Genomic DNA, 18671 nt, shown 5'->3' on the forward strand with positions numbered 1-18671 from the left:
TAGGGAGCGCAAAAAACGGATGAGGGACGGAGTAGGGGACACAAAAACACGTTCACGAGCGCTCGTGAACGTGTTTTTGTGTCCCCTACTTCATCCATCATCCGTTTTTTTGCGCTTCCTAGTAAACAACATGTCGTTGCTTCGTACAGGTAATCCCCCAGTTTTTGCGATGTAGTTATCAAACGCAGATTAACTTAAATATTCAAGGAGTGCAAGAAAAGACAAGAATAAAACAATACGTGGGGAACGTGTATGACGCCTAAAGGAGACCACAGTCTTAATGATCATTAAAGTCTTAATACTTTAATGATCGCGATCGACCCAGCGCCCGGTAGAGCCCTTGCATGCTGCCGACATCCCATGGCAGTGTTGCCCCTGCAGAGAGTCAGCAGCAGTACTTCGGCATCACTGGGTCTGATCATGTAGGCGGTTTATAGTATCGGGGCTGACGTCATGACTGACTTATTTCTCCCTTTTTTGTTCGAGAATATGGCAACAAAACGGCACTGCATTACGTGTGCGCGACAACCGTGCACTGTTTAGAGACACACGTACCTTGCAGGAGCTGCAGCAGCCTTTCGCAAACTGTCATGGAGCCGTTTTCAAACTTCCTTTCCTGCGAACAACCGCGAATATGAAACTGGTTCAGATGCCTGCCAGCATACATTGTGTCAAGAGTACCGTTATCTGTCAGGGGCACCATTACCGAGGCCGAGAGATGGCGCAGCGGGTGCCGGTTACATGAAGGGCGAGAAAGTCATGGACTCGAAAGCGTGTTGCAAGGTTTGCGCCAACGTTTAGGGGAATCCCCCAAGGTGGAGTAGATTTGTAATAAGGGAGCGATTACTTATTAGCATTGGTAGATCGGTACTATGAAAGGTTGGTAGAGCGACTGCTCCGGTGAGGTGGTGGTTCTCGGTTCGAACCCCGGACTCTATGACGAATTTTTCAACTACCAAGCCTCTGTGAAAACTGTATTTGCTTTCCTTTGTAGCCGTATGGCTGCGCTTGGGTGAATGCTAAATAGTAATTACACCCTCTTACCACCCGCCGTCTGAACACGGTAGTCCTAGCGCTCGATGGCCAGTGCGCTGAGAGCTTTTCCAAGCACTTTTACAAGTTTTACTGGGCCTTACTCCTCTTGTGTATCTGCTATACGTTCCATTGTTCTCAAGTCTGCCCCTTTGCCGGTGTTTAGCGTTACCCTTTAGGAGATGCTCTCAAAATGCCCGCTCTCACTTACTCTCTTTTCTCTCTCTTTGTCCGTCGCACTTTTATTTTCATGGAGGCGAAACGCGAAAGACGCCATTGTGCTGTGCGATGTCAGTGAACGTTAAAGATCAGCAGGTGGTCGGTATTATTACTGCGAAGGCATTACGAGGCTATGTCGGCGAAAAGGTGTCCGCAAAAGGTGTCCGCAAAATGTATCCACAAAATGTGGGAGCAAAATATGGAAGCAAAATGTTAAAGATGTCGAGATCTGACAGCTACTGCGCCCTTTCCTTTCGTCCAAAACATTTTCTTTCCTCAGAACACATGCTTCAAAAAACATGCTTTCGCGGGAATGAGGTGTCCACCGAGATGTCGAGAGCTATACTGCGCCCTTTCCTTTCGTCAAGAACATTTACTTTCCTTTCCTCAAACCCGCCGCGGTGGCTCTGTGGTTAGGGCGCTCGGCTACTGATCCAGAGTCCCCGGGTTCCAACCCGACCGCGGCGGCCGCGTTTCGATGGAGGCGAAACGAAAAGGCGCCCGTGTGCTGTACGATATCAGTGCATGTTAAAGATCCCCAGGTGGTCGAAATTATTGCGTTGCCCTACACTATGGCACTTCTTTCCTTTCTTCTCTCAGTCCCTTTTTTGTCTCTTCTCTTACGGCGCGGTTCAGGTGTCCGCCGAGATATGAGACAGATACAGCGCCATTTCCTTTCCCAAAAAATAATAATAATAAATAATAATAATAATAATAATAATAATAATAATAATAATAACTGGTTTTGGGGGAAAGTAAATGGCGCAGTATCTGTCTCATATATCGTTGGACACCTGAACCGCGCTGTAAGAGAAGGGATAAAGGAGGGAGTGAAAGAAGAAAGGAAGTGAGAAGTGCCGTAGTGGAGGGCTCCGGAATAATTGCGACCACCTGGGGATCTTTTACGTGCACTGACATCGCACAGCACATGGGCGCCTTAGCGTTTTGCCTCTATGAAAACGCAGGCGCCGCGGTCGGGTTCGAACCAGGGAACTCCGGATCAGTAGCCGAGCGTCCTTACCACTGAGCCACCACGGCGGGTCCCAAAAAACAAGCTTTCGCGGTTTTGAGGTTGAGGTGTCCACCGAGATGTTGAGATCTGAGAGCTATACTGCGCCCTTTCCCTTCGCCGAAAACGTTTCCTTTCCTCAGAACACATGCTTCCGCATTCCTCCACGTAAGCAGACTTAAGTGCCCCCAGAATTTTTCTGGAGCCCTTCACTACACCTATTTCTTCTTTCACGCCCACCTTCCCCCATTTGCTTAGGGTACGTTTGATGTCTCCATCGAGAAGTGAGACCGTCACTGCGGCATTTCCTTTCCTTAAAAAAAAACAACTGCCTTACTCATTTCAACGGCACCGCTCATATGCTGACTGTAGAAAGTTGATGTTGACTTGCATACCTGGGCTCCGTTGAAGGTGCTGCACATGCGGCGGTTCCCTCCGCAGCACTTGATGTACCACAGCGCCCAGAGCAGGGACACTTGGCTAGGCTCGCTGGACAGGTTCACCTGCGCCAGGGCGCTCAGGTAGTCGCGGCAGCCCCTGCATGCGCGAGCATGTGTTTGAAGACGACGGCACTGACGCGCACCCGCGGTCGGTGCGAGAGCAGGGTTGTCGAAGACGAAGTACATCTTTCCAGGGGTCCTCCGGTCAGCTGCAGGGGGCTGAATGAGCATGCATGGTCACGCCACATGCCACGTTCGCTCCCACTTATAACTACGCTTGTTTCTCTTAAAGGGCCACAGAAAGGGGTGTTTGAGCTTGGCTTTAAAATGCGTGTACTATGTAGAGTACAGGCCACCGAGCGTCCATGCCGCGTACGAGACCTCAGAAGCGAGCGGGAAATTTACAATACAATTTTCAAAACTCCCGCTTTTGCAGCTCGCGGCGACGCGCGGTGCCGGGCTTTCGCACGAAAACCTGGCATACGACGTCACGTCTTGCACTTGACGTCAGCAGCCGGGGGTTATCATTGGTTCACAGCGCCAAATTCTTTCAGACGTCACGCGCTACCGCGGCCGCGGTCACTCCGCGCGCGCCGCAGCCGGCGGGGGTAGGGTACGGGCCGAGTGAGTGGGGCCGGCAGAGGAGCGCCGCCGTTTTGGCTTGCGAGAGGAAAGGGAAAGGCGCGAAGACGCGGAGGTTCAAATTTCGTCTGCATATAACTCAGCTTCCACAAAACGCATTAAAATAATTCTTGCTGGGGGATAATTGTGAACCGTCGTCTTTTAATATCCCAGACATATCGCATCTTTATTGAGACCCCCTTTCTGGGTTCCTTTAAAACAGACAAAAATGAGTATTGTACGATTAGACACTCGCTTCAGCCATAGCATTTTTGTGACGCAGTGCGGAATTTCAATTTCGGGAATTCAAACTTCAATGATCCACGTTTAAATTAATGGCTGCAAGAAGTCAGAGTTAATTCACACGTTATCAATATCATACTCCTTCTGCAGTGCTATCATACGGCATGTATCGTTTGCTGCAGGCATGGGTAATATCGAATTATCTTCGCTACTATCTTTCGATGCATTATGTGTATCCATATTAGGTAACCGCTCGCTAAAAATGTAAGCATTGGAGTATCGGTATCATTAACGGTAGCTTTGACCCAGTCATTGCCTCGATGAAGCTCTTGATTTCGTTCCAAATGCAAGGTTGGAAACTATTGATTTCCATATATCGAAGAGTGAGGAAGTTTTAGTGTCATAATGAACCAAAAATTATCAAGTTGTATTGATTTTGATGGAGTACAAATAAAGCCAGTCAGGTTTGTTGCGGATGTATTAGCGCCACACTTATGATACTTTAGCTATATTTTTAACCGATCACTCATATAGAGTATTTTTCCTGCAATAATGAAACATACTGAAGTGTCTGTTATTTCCAAATGAGGTGACAAGAACAAGTTGAGAAATTATCGGCCGATATCTATTCTTCCTGTATTTTCGAAGGCCCTCGTAAAAGTAATGCTTAAGAGGTTTTTCTCCAAACATTCCTTATTAACTGACAGTCGATTTGGATTTCGAAATGACAAGTCCACGGAATCTGCTTTACTCTCGCAAAAAGAAATTATTTTAGAGAATACTGAAGCGAAAAACTTGGCTTTCGGTATTTTCGTCGATGTTACCAAAGCATTCGACCTTCTTAATCATGAAATACTACTTTGTAAACTCGAGAGCTATGGCGTCCGTGGTCTTTCTCTCGAACATTTTCGGTTTTACTTAAGCATGCGTATACAAGTCGATACGGTCGATAGTTACAAGTATGGTTCCCTTTTGATTCAATGTGGTGTCCCGCGAGGCAGCCTTCTCGGGTCGTTCCTCTTCAATGTCTATGCGAACGAGATTGCAAGCATAGCCCATAACGTAAGTTGCATTCAGTGCTCTGATGACGCGAGTCTTTTCCCTAGCGGCTCCTCTGCGAGGAACTAATTAGTAGAAGAAATCTGATCCTTCGTGTTTTCCATAAATGGTCCAGAGCTAATGGTTTGGTAGTTAGCTCTATCTGGACTAAGGCTGTCTTTTTTTCGGCCTTTTAACCTTGATGTTACTGTAAGAAATGAACTAAAGCTATAAAATAGCGTTATTGAAATTGTGGACGGGTTTAAATCTCTAGGCGTCTTTTCCGACTCTCGCATGAAATGGTCTGAAAATGTCATGCATATCGAGAGCAAGCTTTCTAAATCTGTGCTCTTAATCGCTAGATGTCTGGATGAGTTTTTCCCGAAGCATAAGCTTACAGTTCACCACGCAATAGGTCAATCGCACATCACGATATTTGGGACACAACCTATAAAAGAAACCTAAATACCATACTCGCGCTCCAAAAGGAGGCAGTTAGACTTGTTCGTGACTGAACTGCACGAAAGAACGGAGACAGCTAGAGACAAGAAACACGTACACACACAGAGCGCAAACTTCCAACTTTTATTCGGAAACGCTTCGGGCATTCCTTTGTATACGCTCCAAACCATCACACCACGCCCGAAGCGTTTTCGACCTGCGCGTCCTAAACTCCCCTGTACGTAATAAAGTTTCCACCACCACCGTTACAATAAAGGTTGGAAGTCTGCGCTCTGTGTGTGTACGTGTTTCTTGTCGCTGTCCCATTTCTTTCGCGCAGTTTAATTATGAACGATAAGCACCAACTAGCCCGCCAGAAAACCCTTCTTGCAATTGGACTTAGCGCTGGTGCGTGCTAAACTTCTAGTACAGGAAGGTTATTTCCCCGGTATAAGATTCTTCTCGTGCATGCCACATTTGAGCATCGCTTACTGAATTGCCTTAGGTTCTCGCCGCAATGCGTATCTCCTTTTCGGAAGACTCTTGCTAGACTTAAGCTTAAAGAAAAATGCTTCTTCACATGAAGCAAACAAGAACGGGACGTTCCTCGAACGAGGACATTATACGGCAACCAGAGCCTTCGGTCCACTTTACCATACATGCTAAATCACCGTGGGTAAACAACCAATGAAGGACATTAATTTGTATTTCATTCATGCAGCTCCGTCTGTCTTTTCCTTGCCTAAGTGAGCATTACCTTGAGCACTCAATTTCTTAAGAGTACAGACACCTAGCTTTCTTTAGCCGCCGCGGTGGCTCAGTAGTTAATGCGCTCGGCTGCTGACCCGAAAGAGCGGGTTCGATGGAGGCGAAATTCTAGAGGTCCGTGTACTGTGCGATGTCAGTGTACATTAAAGAACCCCAGGTGGTTGAAATTTCCGGAGTCCTTCACTATACGGCGTCCCTATAGCCTGAGTAGCTTTGGGACGTCAGACCCATAAACACTTAACTGTTTTGTGCGTGTGTTCTTCGTGGTAATGATGCGCAAAGAATTATTATGCATGGATTACCACGTGGTGTTTTCCTACGACCGCTAAATAATTTATATTGGAACTTCTCTTTTTCACAGGAGGCAAGAAAAGCTGTGATACAATCGTGGCTTCGTCGTTTTAAGTCACCGCAACGCTATAGCCAGCGTGCCTCAAGAGCCGGAATGACAACGAATGTTGAAGAAGCGTTTATTTTGCAGTTTTTTAATGCCTCACGTGACCAATAAGCACACTTCGACGTCACAGTCATCGTTCGGCTGTTCAAACTGAAATTGAAGCATCGTGACAGAAAAATTCGATTATAAATTATTTAGCGGTAGTAGGCGAATACCATGCAGTGATTCATGTATTCTAGTGTGTCCTGCACCATTGCAGAGAAGAAGACATGCCACCAAAATTATGTGTCTATACTTGACCCTTTGTGAAACAAAAGTTGAGGAGCAATGAATGCTGCCTATTAAGGACGGTATATTCATGAGATTCATGAGTAATAGTGTGTTATGAAATAGACGAAATTTGAGCTCTCTAGTGTTAACGGTTCTCGAGAAAAAGTGGAATATATGCATCCTACTGTGAAACCATATGAAAGTGGGTCATATGTGTCCCACTGAGCAGTGAGAAAGAGAGGGGCTCAAAAAATACTTTTTTTGTCATATGCCGTTGCCTTAATAAGTCCTTAATGTTGTCGCGCTGCCATGTAATCTAATCAACCACAAATCGTTCTTTTGTTTTTGTTCTTTCGCATAAGATGGCTTTATTTGTAGCATATAGTAGCTGCACATTACCGGCTGTTGAAAACAAATATGGAAGCCCGTGGTTCACTTCGTTTCTTGTTACTGGCGGGCAGTGGCGACGGGTAATTGACTGTTTACCAATCACCGCTTCGCTAAGCATCGCCGATGCTTCCACAGCATCACATAAGCTCGTAAACAAACAACAAAGAAATGAGATTACGTACAATTGCTTAACGCTAACTCTTACAACTCACATTCGATACGTGGTCAAGGGCGTAGTACATGTTAGTGCACTTTCTCAGCTGGCGGTCCCTTCGGTTCTACGAAGCCTTTTCCTTGTGCAGGAGAGTCTATCCGCTTCGGCGCGCACAGCGGCGGTGCCCTCATTGGCCTTAGACGACATCCTGCGCCTCGAAAAATCGAGTGCTACTGCATCCACGGCCTTCTCGCGCTATTTTCGTGTGCTGCTATGCTGCGGTTCGTCATCCCGTTAATCTTTTTCTCAGCAGTTAGTCCAGCTGAGGTTGTGCACGGCACGCATTTCTGGAAAGATACGTGTCATGTGCAAACTTGGGAACTAATGGTGGGTTTTGAGGACAAAAGTTATCTTTGCTCTCCCACTAGGTCGATCTTTTTCTTAGGGCGTAATACACTCAAGATTCCAGAAACCAGGGAGAAATTCTTTAATTAGCTAATGATATTATCAGCTTTATTAACATTAGATTTATTTGATGTATCGAAGTATCGACGATACAGTATCGAGTATCTGTATCGGAAATCAACTCTGGTTCTGTATCTTGTATCGGTTTCGGAAATACAAATTTTAATGGTATTGCGTATCGTTAGCGAAGATACTTGTTTTAAGCATCATGCCCAAGCCTGGCATGCTGTCACTTCGCCGCAGAATAATCAGGGACAGCGCCAGAGTAATCGCGGTAGGGTGGTGCGGAGAACAAGGAGGGGAGGAGTCATATTGCGGGTAGGCATGGTGCGTTTATAATATTATTGCCTACAAAAAATAAAATAAATATAGTGAACAAAATTCAGCGGTGAGAGCCTAAAATACTCGTTTACCAGGAATTCATCGTCGAGTGTCCGTAGCTTCGCACACCTTATTCCAAGTAGCTTTCGGCGCTTGTTGCTATGTCCGTTCAAATGTTCAATGACTGTTTCGGAGCAGGTTGCCGGCTATGTCGCAATCAGGTCGAGTATTCAGGAAATATTTACTGATGAGCAGAAGCAAAGCCTTTCATTATGGATTCATTATATATATTTTGATTCGTCGCACGAAGTGGCCTATGCTGCGCGGACAGTAGAGTGAAAACGTTGCGTTATTCCCACCTGATCTGATCATGCCGGTTCGTGTGCACACTATATATCTGCTCGCTTACTTTGTCCAAGACTCTTTCTCGAAGAAGCTTCGTAGAGTCGTGGCGTCCCACTCTTCGGCGTGGGGGCAGTTCCAGGGATCCACGGCTGGGATCTGCGAGACAAACTTTTCATATACGGCGACTGGGAACAGCGAAAGAACGTTCGAAGCGTAGTCATTCTCAATTTTCGCGAAGGATGGCGACAGTCGGATTTATATTTTATAGCCTCCGATCGCCTGTATAGCACAATCGGCACCACGCACCTGCTCCATCATGATGTCCATCTTGCGCATGACGTAGTTGATGTCGAACCACGCCAGCGGGTCGTGCAAGCCAAAATGTGCCCACGTGCTTTCGTACGGAAAAGCCTTGCCCTGCGTATGCGTGCACGTGGCGTATAAGGCAGTCGTAAACAACAGGTATGCTAATGAACACTCACAGCGAAGCGCGAGGCCGACGACATCTATACTCTCGCATGAGACAGAGAGGAACCTGAGACTTCTCTGGATAAGAGCTCCGACATGACAGGACTCCGATATTTAGGAATATAACCAGCACACAGTTTGCTCCAACGTCACAGAAGCCGCCATATTTGAGATCAGAAAGCGTAGCGAAAACACGGGCATTTTGCTGATCCGCTCATCGACGACAGATTCCCGCGTAGTCAAAGATGGCGTCCGGGATGTCACGCGATGACTGTGTACGTGTGGGCACAGCTCGGGTGAGAAACCTACCCCGGTGAAGTGTACAATCTTGAGGTCATCGAATATCTTGTACGTGTCCACCTGCAGCTCGTCGGCCAGGCGCAGGATGTGGTTCTGCGTGGGTCCCACGTACGAGCCGCCCAGGTCCACCCAGCCGACCTGTTCATTCTGGTGCGCCGGAGGCGAAAAAAAAGGGGGGGGGGGGGTGACAATGTTGTGTCATGAGGAGTCGAAAGGCACGGTAATTGTATAGCGCACTCACAGCACACACCTGAACCTCATCACGAGGAAACTGTCATTGAAGGAGAGAATTAACTCGCCGCGGTGGCTCAGTGGTTAGGGCGCTCGGCTACTGATCCGGAGTTCCCGGGTTCGAACCGGACCGCGGCGGCTGCTTTTTTATGGAGGAAAAACGCTAAGGCGCCCGTGTGCTGTGCGATGTCAGTGAACGTTAAAGATCCCCAGGTGGTCGAAATTAATCCGGAGCCCTCAACTACGGCACCTCTCTCTCCCTTTCTTCTTTCGCTCCCTCCTTTATCCCTTCCCTTACGGCGCGGTTCAGGTGCCCAATGATATATGAGACAGATACTGCGCCATTTCCTTTCCACAAAAACCACCCTACTGAAAAATGTGTATAGGTTTGAACGGGTCAGCAAATAGGATTATGACATATTTGGTTTGGCTTTATAGGATTGACGTCCCAAAGCGGCTCAGTCTATGAGGGACGCCGTAGTGCAGGGCTCCGGATAATTTCGACCACCTGGGGTTCTTAACGGGCACTAACAATGCACAGTACACGGAATTTTCACATTTTTCCTCCATCGAACTGCTACCGTAGTGGGCAGGTTCGAACCCACGACTTGCATGCACTGTGTGATGTAAGTGCACGGTAATTAACCGCGGGTAATGGTAGTTATACGGAGCCCTCCACTAAGGAGTCACTCAAAGTCTGAATCGCTTTGGAAGGTTCATCCTATAATGTTGAACGAAATGTGCCATAATCCTATTTGTCTCCTATTCAAACCTGTACACATTTTTCAATAGGGCAATTATTATTATTAAGGAGAGAATTGGTGAGGTGTATGGTATGGCGTGGCGTGGCTTGCGGGGGGTTGAAAGGAACTCTGAAACACCTTCCGAGGAGAGCACATCAACTCGCTCAATCACCGCATTGTGTTGTCATGAACACGTCGGCCAAATATTACATTTCTACACGCAGCAGATAACCCGCAATCACGCGCGAAATTTGGCGAACCCTTTACGGCGATTTTTTCATGCTCTCACCCTCCTCCGTCGCACCGCTCCTGCAGTTCAGAGATGGCTATTGGTTAGCTCCTTTCAGACGTCAGGCAGCTACCGTGGCAGCGGCCAATAAGCGGATTAGCTGATGCAGATTGCTGGTCACTGGCCAAAGTCAAAAGTTGAAAAGACGTTTCGGGAGCACTACGGCTCCCCCCTAGCTCCGGCGGGTCAGGAAGCTCCGCCCCCGGGGGTGGGGCCGGCGGAGGAGCGCCGACCTTTCAGCGGGCAAAAAGTGGCGAGACGACAGGGGAAGGCGAAAAGAAGCTGAAATTGAAATTCTGACTTCAGGTAAATCAGCTATACTACAAAGCACATCAAAAAAAAATTCTTGGTGGAGGATATTCGAGAAGCGGCGTCCTTTAACAACACGGGCATACCGCATGCAACTTAATTAGAGCCTAGCAGGATTGAACAGCGCACACAGGACACAAGGAAAGAAATGACGAGACACGAGCGCCGACGTACAACGTGTAGGTCTCGTCGTTTCTCGTCAGCTCATGTCTCGTTGTTTCTTTCCTTGTGGCCTGCCGTGCGGTACCAACATGCCCAAACTGCCAAGCTAGTTTATTAGGGCCCCTTTCAGAGCCCATTTAAGGGACACTGAGGATAACTCCTTCGAATTTTTGTTATCAATAAAAATTGATTCTTTCTCTCTTCCTGGTCATGTTAACGTCTGCCCGACAGCAAGAGGCGAAATTGTGGCCGAGAAAATTGAATTTAGAAATTTGTCCTCCACTATATTCAAACTCCTGACGTCTACACCGAGGACTGGTTGTAGCCGTTTTGAAGTGAATAGTATAGTAAAGCATAGCTTCCGGTATCCGCGACAAAATTCGCTCTCCACGCAGATAGTTTACTTGCGGAATCGGTCGCTGATGGCGAAATCTAATCTTTTGATCTTTCCTAACCTATGAAAACTGTCTGCGGTGAGAATGGAATCTTTGTCGTTAGAACGCCGTTGTCCATCGTTGGCTAACTTCAATTTCTCTTCAATGTCCGTTTTACGTTCCGAAGCTGCACAAAGGCTATATACGAGAGACGATGTTGAGGATGGGGCTCCTGATTAATTTTACACCGACTGGGCATCTTCAACGCGCAACAACATCGCAAAGCACACGGGTGTCTCTTGCGTTTCGCTTCCACAGAAATGCGAAAGCCGCGGACGGGATTCGATCCTACGACTTCGTGCTCATCAGCCGAACGCCACAGCATTGCGGTTAATATCTAAAGTATATAAAGGTATCGGAAAATGAACGCGTTGCGATAGAGCAAAGGGAAAGAGAAGTGGGAGGGGATTCTAGTAACGCTGCACAGTCACAGATGCGCAAAACTAACGTCACCTCTCCGATAGAAAACGGAAGAACGCGCGAAAACCAGATTGGATTCCGCTGGCCACCACTTTCGTCATTCAGTAGCACGAATACAGATCTGCCATGCACCAGACACCCAAGTTTTGCCACCTGAATTCCGCGCAGGCTTTGTTGGTTGCTGGAACTCAATTAAGTGCAGCGCTGTCCCAATTTAAGGGCAAACAAATAATAAAACCTTTTCTAGCAACACGCAAAGAAGTCTTAGTGCAACTGAGTGCATTTGACGCCACCGTTGGAGCCGCTCTTCCTTCAGGTGCACAAGCGCTGCTTAACCCCGCATAGAATCCACGCACCGATTTATCATCCGGCCAGCTGCGGCGTGCGAAGACAGAATTTAGCGGGGAGGCTGCATGCCACAGCGTATCGGTGTACAGTGCATGGCGCCGCGCCTGACCCACTTCCTGTCACGAACCAGAGTAGCAGTTACTTCACTTTTCCAGGCACCGGTTACTAAAGCCGAAAGCAGAACAGCTGGCGCACAATGAGCGATCAAACTTTCTTCTTATACGTTGCATGCAGAGAGATGAGTGAACCTGGTTTAAACCACGGTTTGTCTACACCTAGTGCTGTCGCATTTGAGCTTGGTATCGCCATTTTGCAGTTTCCTATAAAGTCTTGCAAACTTGGCTAAGTGTCGCCCTGACACCGTCAACGGACTACGATGGAATTTTTCATAATCGGATACATCTTAAGTACAGTTAAGCTCCGCCCACATTCAGGACAGCCGCACAGAATTGCTCCACGACATCTTAAGTCTACAGTGAAGCTCCGCCCACATTCAGGACCGCCGCACAGAATTGCCCCACGACAAAAGAAAGCAGTCTGTTGTTAAAACTTTTCTTGTTACCCAATTAAGAAGCATTAAAACTGTTATATTACATGTGCGGCACGTGTGGTGTACAAGGTTCCCGTGAGTTATGAAAAAGTTTACATTGGCCAAACAGGCCGCGGTGGCAATGAAAGTGTGAGAACACCACACAGCTCTTAGAACTCCATATTGATGGAGCAAACCTGCCTCGTCATTGCCGGGAAGGCGGCTGCTACCCGCTGTTTTCCAATGTTAGTATTCTTGGTAGAGGCAAGGGCAATGTAGAGTGTGTTTTTGGTGTATGGAGGTTTAACGTCCCAAACCGACTGAGGCTATGAGGGACGCCGTAGTGAAGGACTCTAGGAAATTTCGACCACCTGGAGTTCTTTAACGTGCACTGACATCGCACAGTACACGGCCTATATATAGCATTTCGCCTTCATCGAAATGCGACCGCTGCGGCCGGGATCGAACCTGCGTCTTTCGGGTCAGCAGCCGAGTGCCATAACGAACTGAGCCACCGCGGCGGCTAAAATCTGGAAGAAATAAGTGCGACCATCACACAAGTGTATATATTTATTTTTCAAACCCTCTATCGCCGAAGCATTGGGGAGGGGGGATGGGTTACAAGAAGCGAAAATACGACATAAAAACAGCAGAATATACATACAAGAACTACAAAATAAGTATATGTAGCGTGATATGCCAAAAAGCGAAAAAAACAATATAACGCAAAAAGTAAATGAAAGTAAATCAAAAAGCGAAAACGCGACACAAATAATAACAATAAATAAGAAAACGGCAAAAAGGAAAAAGGCAATAATAAACGCTTAGGTGACGCCACACACACACACAAAAAGCGTGAGCAACGCTTGCCTGAAAAGAGAGTAATCTGATATAGATGCGATATCTACGGGAAGGTGATTCCAGTCTTTAGATGCGTTCGGCAAGAATGAATAATAAACGTCTTCAGTGCGGCAGTGAGGAAGACCAACATTGTGACGATGGTAGACACGCGACAGCTAGGCGACATGGTCAATTCAGTATGTATTTTTATAGTAGATTTTATTAAGTAAGCAGATGCGAACAATTTTGCGGCGCAATTACAGACATGGTAAGCCAATGCTAGACCTCATTAACGCTATGCTGGTAGGTCGGTTATCATTAGAAAGTACAAATCGAATTGCATTATTTTAACCATTTCAACAGCATGAGATAAAATATTTTGATTAGAATCCCAGATGGCATCAGCGTTTTCAGGTTTGGGTCGGACAAGAGTTTTATAAAGAATATGCTTTAAGGAAATAAGGGCTTTGCTGAAGTCACGTCTAAAGTATCCTAACGTGTGATCGGTGGTACTAGTAATTTGGTCAGCGTGAGCTTTCTAATTTAATGTGGAAGAATAGTTAGGCCAGGGTATCTATGATGACAAGGGCTGACGCGGAGTGTTATTGAGCGTGTACACCGAGGTAATTTCACCTTGTCGCGAGACACGCATTTTTTACATTTGTTAATGTTTACTTTCATATGCCATTTCTGACAATTGATCCTAAATATTAGTATGTCATCATCATTACGAACCTCGCGATAAGTGACGAAGTCGTCAGCGTATAAGCGCATGCAAGGAGAGACGTAATGCGCCAAATCGTTAATATATATTAGAAACAAAAGTGGCCCTAAAACGGATATTTGTGGCACGTCTGATGTTACTTCGGTTAAGGGAGAATTGCAACCTTTAATACAGACGTGCCGAGCACGATGTGTGGTACTGCGTTGCACTGAACACACTGAATATCGCGATACATTCTTCGAATATTTGGAGACACTCTTTCAATCGGCTCTATCCCGGCTGCGGCGGTCGAATTTCGATGGTGGCGAAATGCTAGAGGCCCGTGTACTGTGCGATGTCAGTGTACGTTAAAGAACCCCAGGTGGTCGAAATTTCCGGAGCCCTTCACTACGTCGTCTCTTATGGCCTTAGTCGCTTTGGGACGTTAAACCCCCATAAACCAAACCAAGCCATATATCGGCTCTGACAAATTGCAACGGACCTTCAGTGACAAAAAACGCGAATTACCTGCATGGAGCGTCTCGTATAGTTTCCGATTACGGCAGTCACGAAAGCCACACGCACACAGCGCACGCCCGAAATAGACATTGCCACGCAGTCCCATCTTCTACATAGTTGCAGAAGGCGGGCGCAACGCTGACCGAAGACCCACCTTGACGGTGTACAGGCGGCCCCCGACCCTATCTCGTGCCTCGAGAACGGTCACGTCGACACCGCGCTCGGACAGCAACTTGGCGGCCGACAAACCTGTTGAAAGCAAAACGCACCAAAGAGAGAAATAGTATCAGTAACAGCACGGACTAGACGAAGGCCGTACTGGTGACCTCCGCTTTAGCTTAGACCGCATCCATGACAGTATTTTGTCTCGGTTCTTCCACCGTACAATATTTTTTTTTCTGTTCGCCATTCATGAGCCCGTGCTTTGACAGCGGAGCCGAAGAATGACATTGTTTCCCCGCTATCAATGCCGATGGCTACTAATGTCATAGAAGAAAAACATAACGAATTGGGAAAAGGGTAATTAAAAAATACTGCCCTCATGGAGTTGATTAGCGCACACAGAACCATCTGTACTCTGTATCGAAATTGCGAAAAAAAAGCGTTTCGAAATCGTACACTGGGTTGTTGAGTGAAGCCCGCCAATAATAATTAGCAGCGCGGTTTCGTTTGACGCACCGCGCTAGAACTCGTTCTATTGCCGCGACGAGCAGAATCGCGCTTTAGAAATTCCATTATTACTATTACTATTTATTACTTGCTCCATTTCATAGGTTCCTTGCAGCACTATGGAAGGCAGAGAGACCTCTGCGCCTCGTCGTCTGCGCGTCGCCTGCTATGCTATGCTAAACGAAAGCATTTCGGGGACGAAGTAGTGGTAGTGTTTATTTGACCGTATTAAGCAAAATGCCCCCGAGGAGAGGCTAAAGGAGGCGTGAAGAGCATGCCTCCTGACGAGGCCTATACACAACGGAATACAAATGACACCGATGGTGGTACGGCGAAACCTTTTGAAACGAACACACGCAGTAAAGTGAAAAGTGAAATTATAATAATAAAAAAGCAGGAAAATGACAGTGATAGTCCAAAAATCAAAGCAATAACAATATGCCAAAACAGCGAATTGTCTGATCAATTAAACAGCTAAATGGTAGCAAACAAACACTTTACAAACTAAATACACATATTACAAAGTAAAATAAGAGATACTGAAAAGAATGTTTGAGAATATGAACAATAACAAACAGAACGACATCTATTTAGTACAATGGTCAAAATTTTTTCACAGATGAAAACTGTAGAGGAAGAAGGAGCATCTTAAGTTTCTTCTTAAAGACAAACAAACGTATTTCCTTGAACAGTTTTTACAAGAGATAGATACGCATTGCACAGAGTAGCAATTTGGTTAGCTATATATGCTTTGTTTGCCATAGACTTTGTCGTGGATATGGAAACCGCACGTATATATCATAAGTTATATTTCTCGAGAGATAAGTATTACGGACGGAAATGAAATCCTGCTTGATTTTATGGAAAATGAGAACCACCATACTCAGGTTATAACAATGAAAGAAGTAGCGGACATGAAAAGTTTCTAAAAGATTTGCTTTAATTTGTTAGCTGGGCGAGCACACAATGCACCTAAAGCTCTTTTCTGAAGTGAAAACAATTTATGGGGATCAGTTTTATTGCAGGTACCCCACACGAAATTGCAGTATACGAGATGGGAATGCACTAAAGCTAAATATTGTTTTTTAACCAGCTGTGGCAGAATGCGCATTACACGATAGATCACCTAAATAGATCGGCTCATTTTCTTTCTGATGTTATTCACATGATCTGTTCAGCCCAGATCACTGCGGAAATGCACAAGAAATCGGTAACTATGCACGTATTTAGTTATCAAGTTATTCAATTCTAATTTGATATGATAGCTAAATGGTTTATTTTTTGATATAAAAGCATGAACTTCGTTTTGTTTAATTTAATGGAAGTTGGTTGACAGACAGCCAAATAATTACCTGGTTAAGCCAGGCATTTCATAGCTGTCCAAGTACTTGAAGATCAAAGCCGGAAAAAAAGACACTAGTATCATCGGCGTATAACACAGTATTAGTTGTTAACGAGATATTCACAATGTCACTAATAATAGAGTAAATAGAAGAGGTCCCAGAATTGATCCTTGGGGGACACCAAAATTCAACAGACTTAATTTAGATTTTGCATGTGCACCTGTGTGTACCGTCTCCGAGCGCTTAAATAACACTCCAATAGTGTATTTGCAGCTCCGCGAATCCCGTAAATCTCTAATTTTTTAGTGGTATTGCTTCGAAGGGTGCCGGCATTTGGAAACGATATTTTAGCGTACGCAAAAGTTACGCTTGCTGAATTCGGGAATAGAGTACGGAAAGCGAGCGTATATACGGTAAGGCTTGATTTAGAATAGCGTTTGGCACATGCACACGAGAACCACGCTATTTTTTCAGCCTACGCTATCCCGTATGTTGACTTTACATCGGCACTACATTCTGCCGCGTCAGGAAGTCGCCTCTGCGCTCATCGGGGCCAGTGCTGCAAATAGTGTACAGTCGACAGCATTCTTCGAATACTACAGATCTCTGATTACGACCAGGCGTCTAACTCTAGCAGTTAAAATTGTTACTCACGATTTACTTATCCGCCTCACTATAGTTAACACGATTCACATGTAGTTGGTGGTTCGACGGAAACCCGTCTGGCGAGGGAAAATCAGCATATCAAGAAACAAACACTCGCCCAAGTCATACAAGAAAAAATGTAAAAGCATTGACGTTTCGGTGCCGCTACGGGTGCCTTGTTCATGACAGGATGAAAACGAGATTGGCTGCTGCTTATGCAGGAAAAACGTTACGTATTGTGCGGATGTATATCTCGGGTAGATTGCCCCGTGTCCTGTTAATCGCTCGGCTTGTCATTTGTATGTGAAGAGATTCCTTGAGCATGGCCAGTAGATAAAGATTTCTTTTTCAACTATGTGTGCAGCATCCCAGTCGATCAAGTTTTTATTTACTCGCCTTCTCAAGGAATCCCTTCACATACAAATGACAAGCCAAGCGATTAACAAAACACGGGGCAATCTACCCGAGATATACATCCGCACAATACGTAACGTTTTTCCTACATAAGCAGCAGCCCATCTCTTTTTCATCCTGCTGTGAAAAAGGCACCCGTAGCGGTGCCAAAACGTCAATGCTTTTACATTTTTTCTTGTATGACTTTTGCGAGTGTTTGTTCCTTCATGTGACGATTCACATGCGTTCCGAAGTGCGCCACTACTGAAATCACTACGCCGCGGAGGCAATCATATATGCTTTGCGAAACGACTCAGGGCATGAGGGACGCCGTAGTGGAGGGCTGCGATAAAATTTCGACCACATGGGGTTCTATAACGTGCACTGACATCGCACACTACATGGCGCCTAGGCCGGAATCGAACCCGCGTCTTGCGGGTAACAGCCGAGCACCATAACCACTGAGCCACAGTGGCGGCTGGCAATCATAAGCCTCAAGAAGAATATTTTGCAATATTATTGGCTCTCTTCGCAGAAAAAACCGTGCAGACGCCGAGCGCATGCGCGTCGACGTTGTGAGCACATTTTGGGACGCATGTAGCCGCCCACTTTCCGGCACATGGAAACGACGGCATACGCATGACTGGCTGAGCGGCGTGACCACACTTCCACGTGGCCGAAAGATATCGATAATCAAAACGGGGATTGGACAGCAACACACTGGGTGGACGTACGGAATCAAGAGTGTGCATCTTCAAGTTCTCAGGCAAAACAGAACGGCAAGGGTATGCACAGACCGCGTCACCCTTGTGTACAGAGGGCTCGAGCAGTGCGCACCTGCATGGTAACAAGAGCTGAAATTACAGAGCAGCCCCTGATTTCTGGGAAAAGTGCTCGTGTCTGCTTTGTTTACGGGTCTATTTGGCACTACTTCCGCGCAAGTGTTGCCCTTGTAACCTGACGGCTGCGACAAGATCTGGATTTGTTTGCATGCAGAGAAGTGCACCGCCCGAGTGTTGTATACACAAGGGTGACGCAGACTGCACAGGTATACGCGAAAGAGAACACGGGAGCGCGTGGTCTGCCGCCGAAAGCCGGACAGAATCGGCGGCAGAGGCGCATGCGAAGTAAGCACGGCCGGCTGCTGCAGTAGCGCTTCGCGAAGCGCGGAGG

The 18671-nt window shown here is 46.4% G+C and overlaps 1 protein-coding gene across 2 annotated transcripts in view; it reads right to left on the reverse strand.

Annotated features, from left to right (window-relative positions):
* LOC144125684 (amine oxidase [flavin-containing]-like) overlaps positions 1 to 18671 on the reverse strand; it is a 51459-nt gene that overhangs the window by 19271 nt on the left and 13517 nt on the right. For both annotated transcript variants that reach the window (XM_077659301.1, XM_077659300.1), the window contains 6 exons: positions 14603 to 14697; positions 8931 to 9068; positions 8460 to 8570; positions 8218 to 8309; positions 2656 to 2797; positions 556 to 616 (listed from right to left, as the gene is read on the reverse strand). In XM_077659301.1, the coding sequence (XP_077515427.1) occupies positions 556 to 616; positions 2656 to 2797; positions 8218 to 8309; positions 8460 to 8570; positions 8931 to 9068; positions 14603 to 14697 (639 nt within the window). The remainder of the gene's footprint in view (positions 1 to 555; positions 617 to 2655; positions 2798 to 8217; positions 8310 to 8459; positions 8571 to 8930; positions 9069 to 14602; positions 14698 to 18671) is intronic.

The sequence above is a fragment of the Amblyomma americanum genome, chromosome 3, assembly GCF_052857255.1.
Source record: "Amblyomma americanum isolate KBUSLIRL-KWMA chromosome 3, ASM5285725v1, whole genome shotgun sequence".
NCBI classification, from domain to species: domain Eukaryota; kingdom Metazoa; phylum Arthropoda; class Arachnida; order Ixodida; family Ixodidae; genus Amblyomma; species Amblyomma americanum.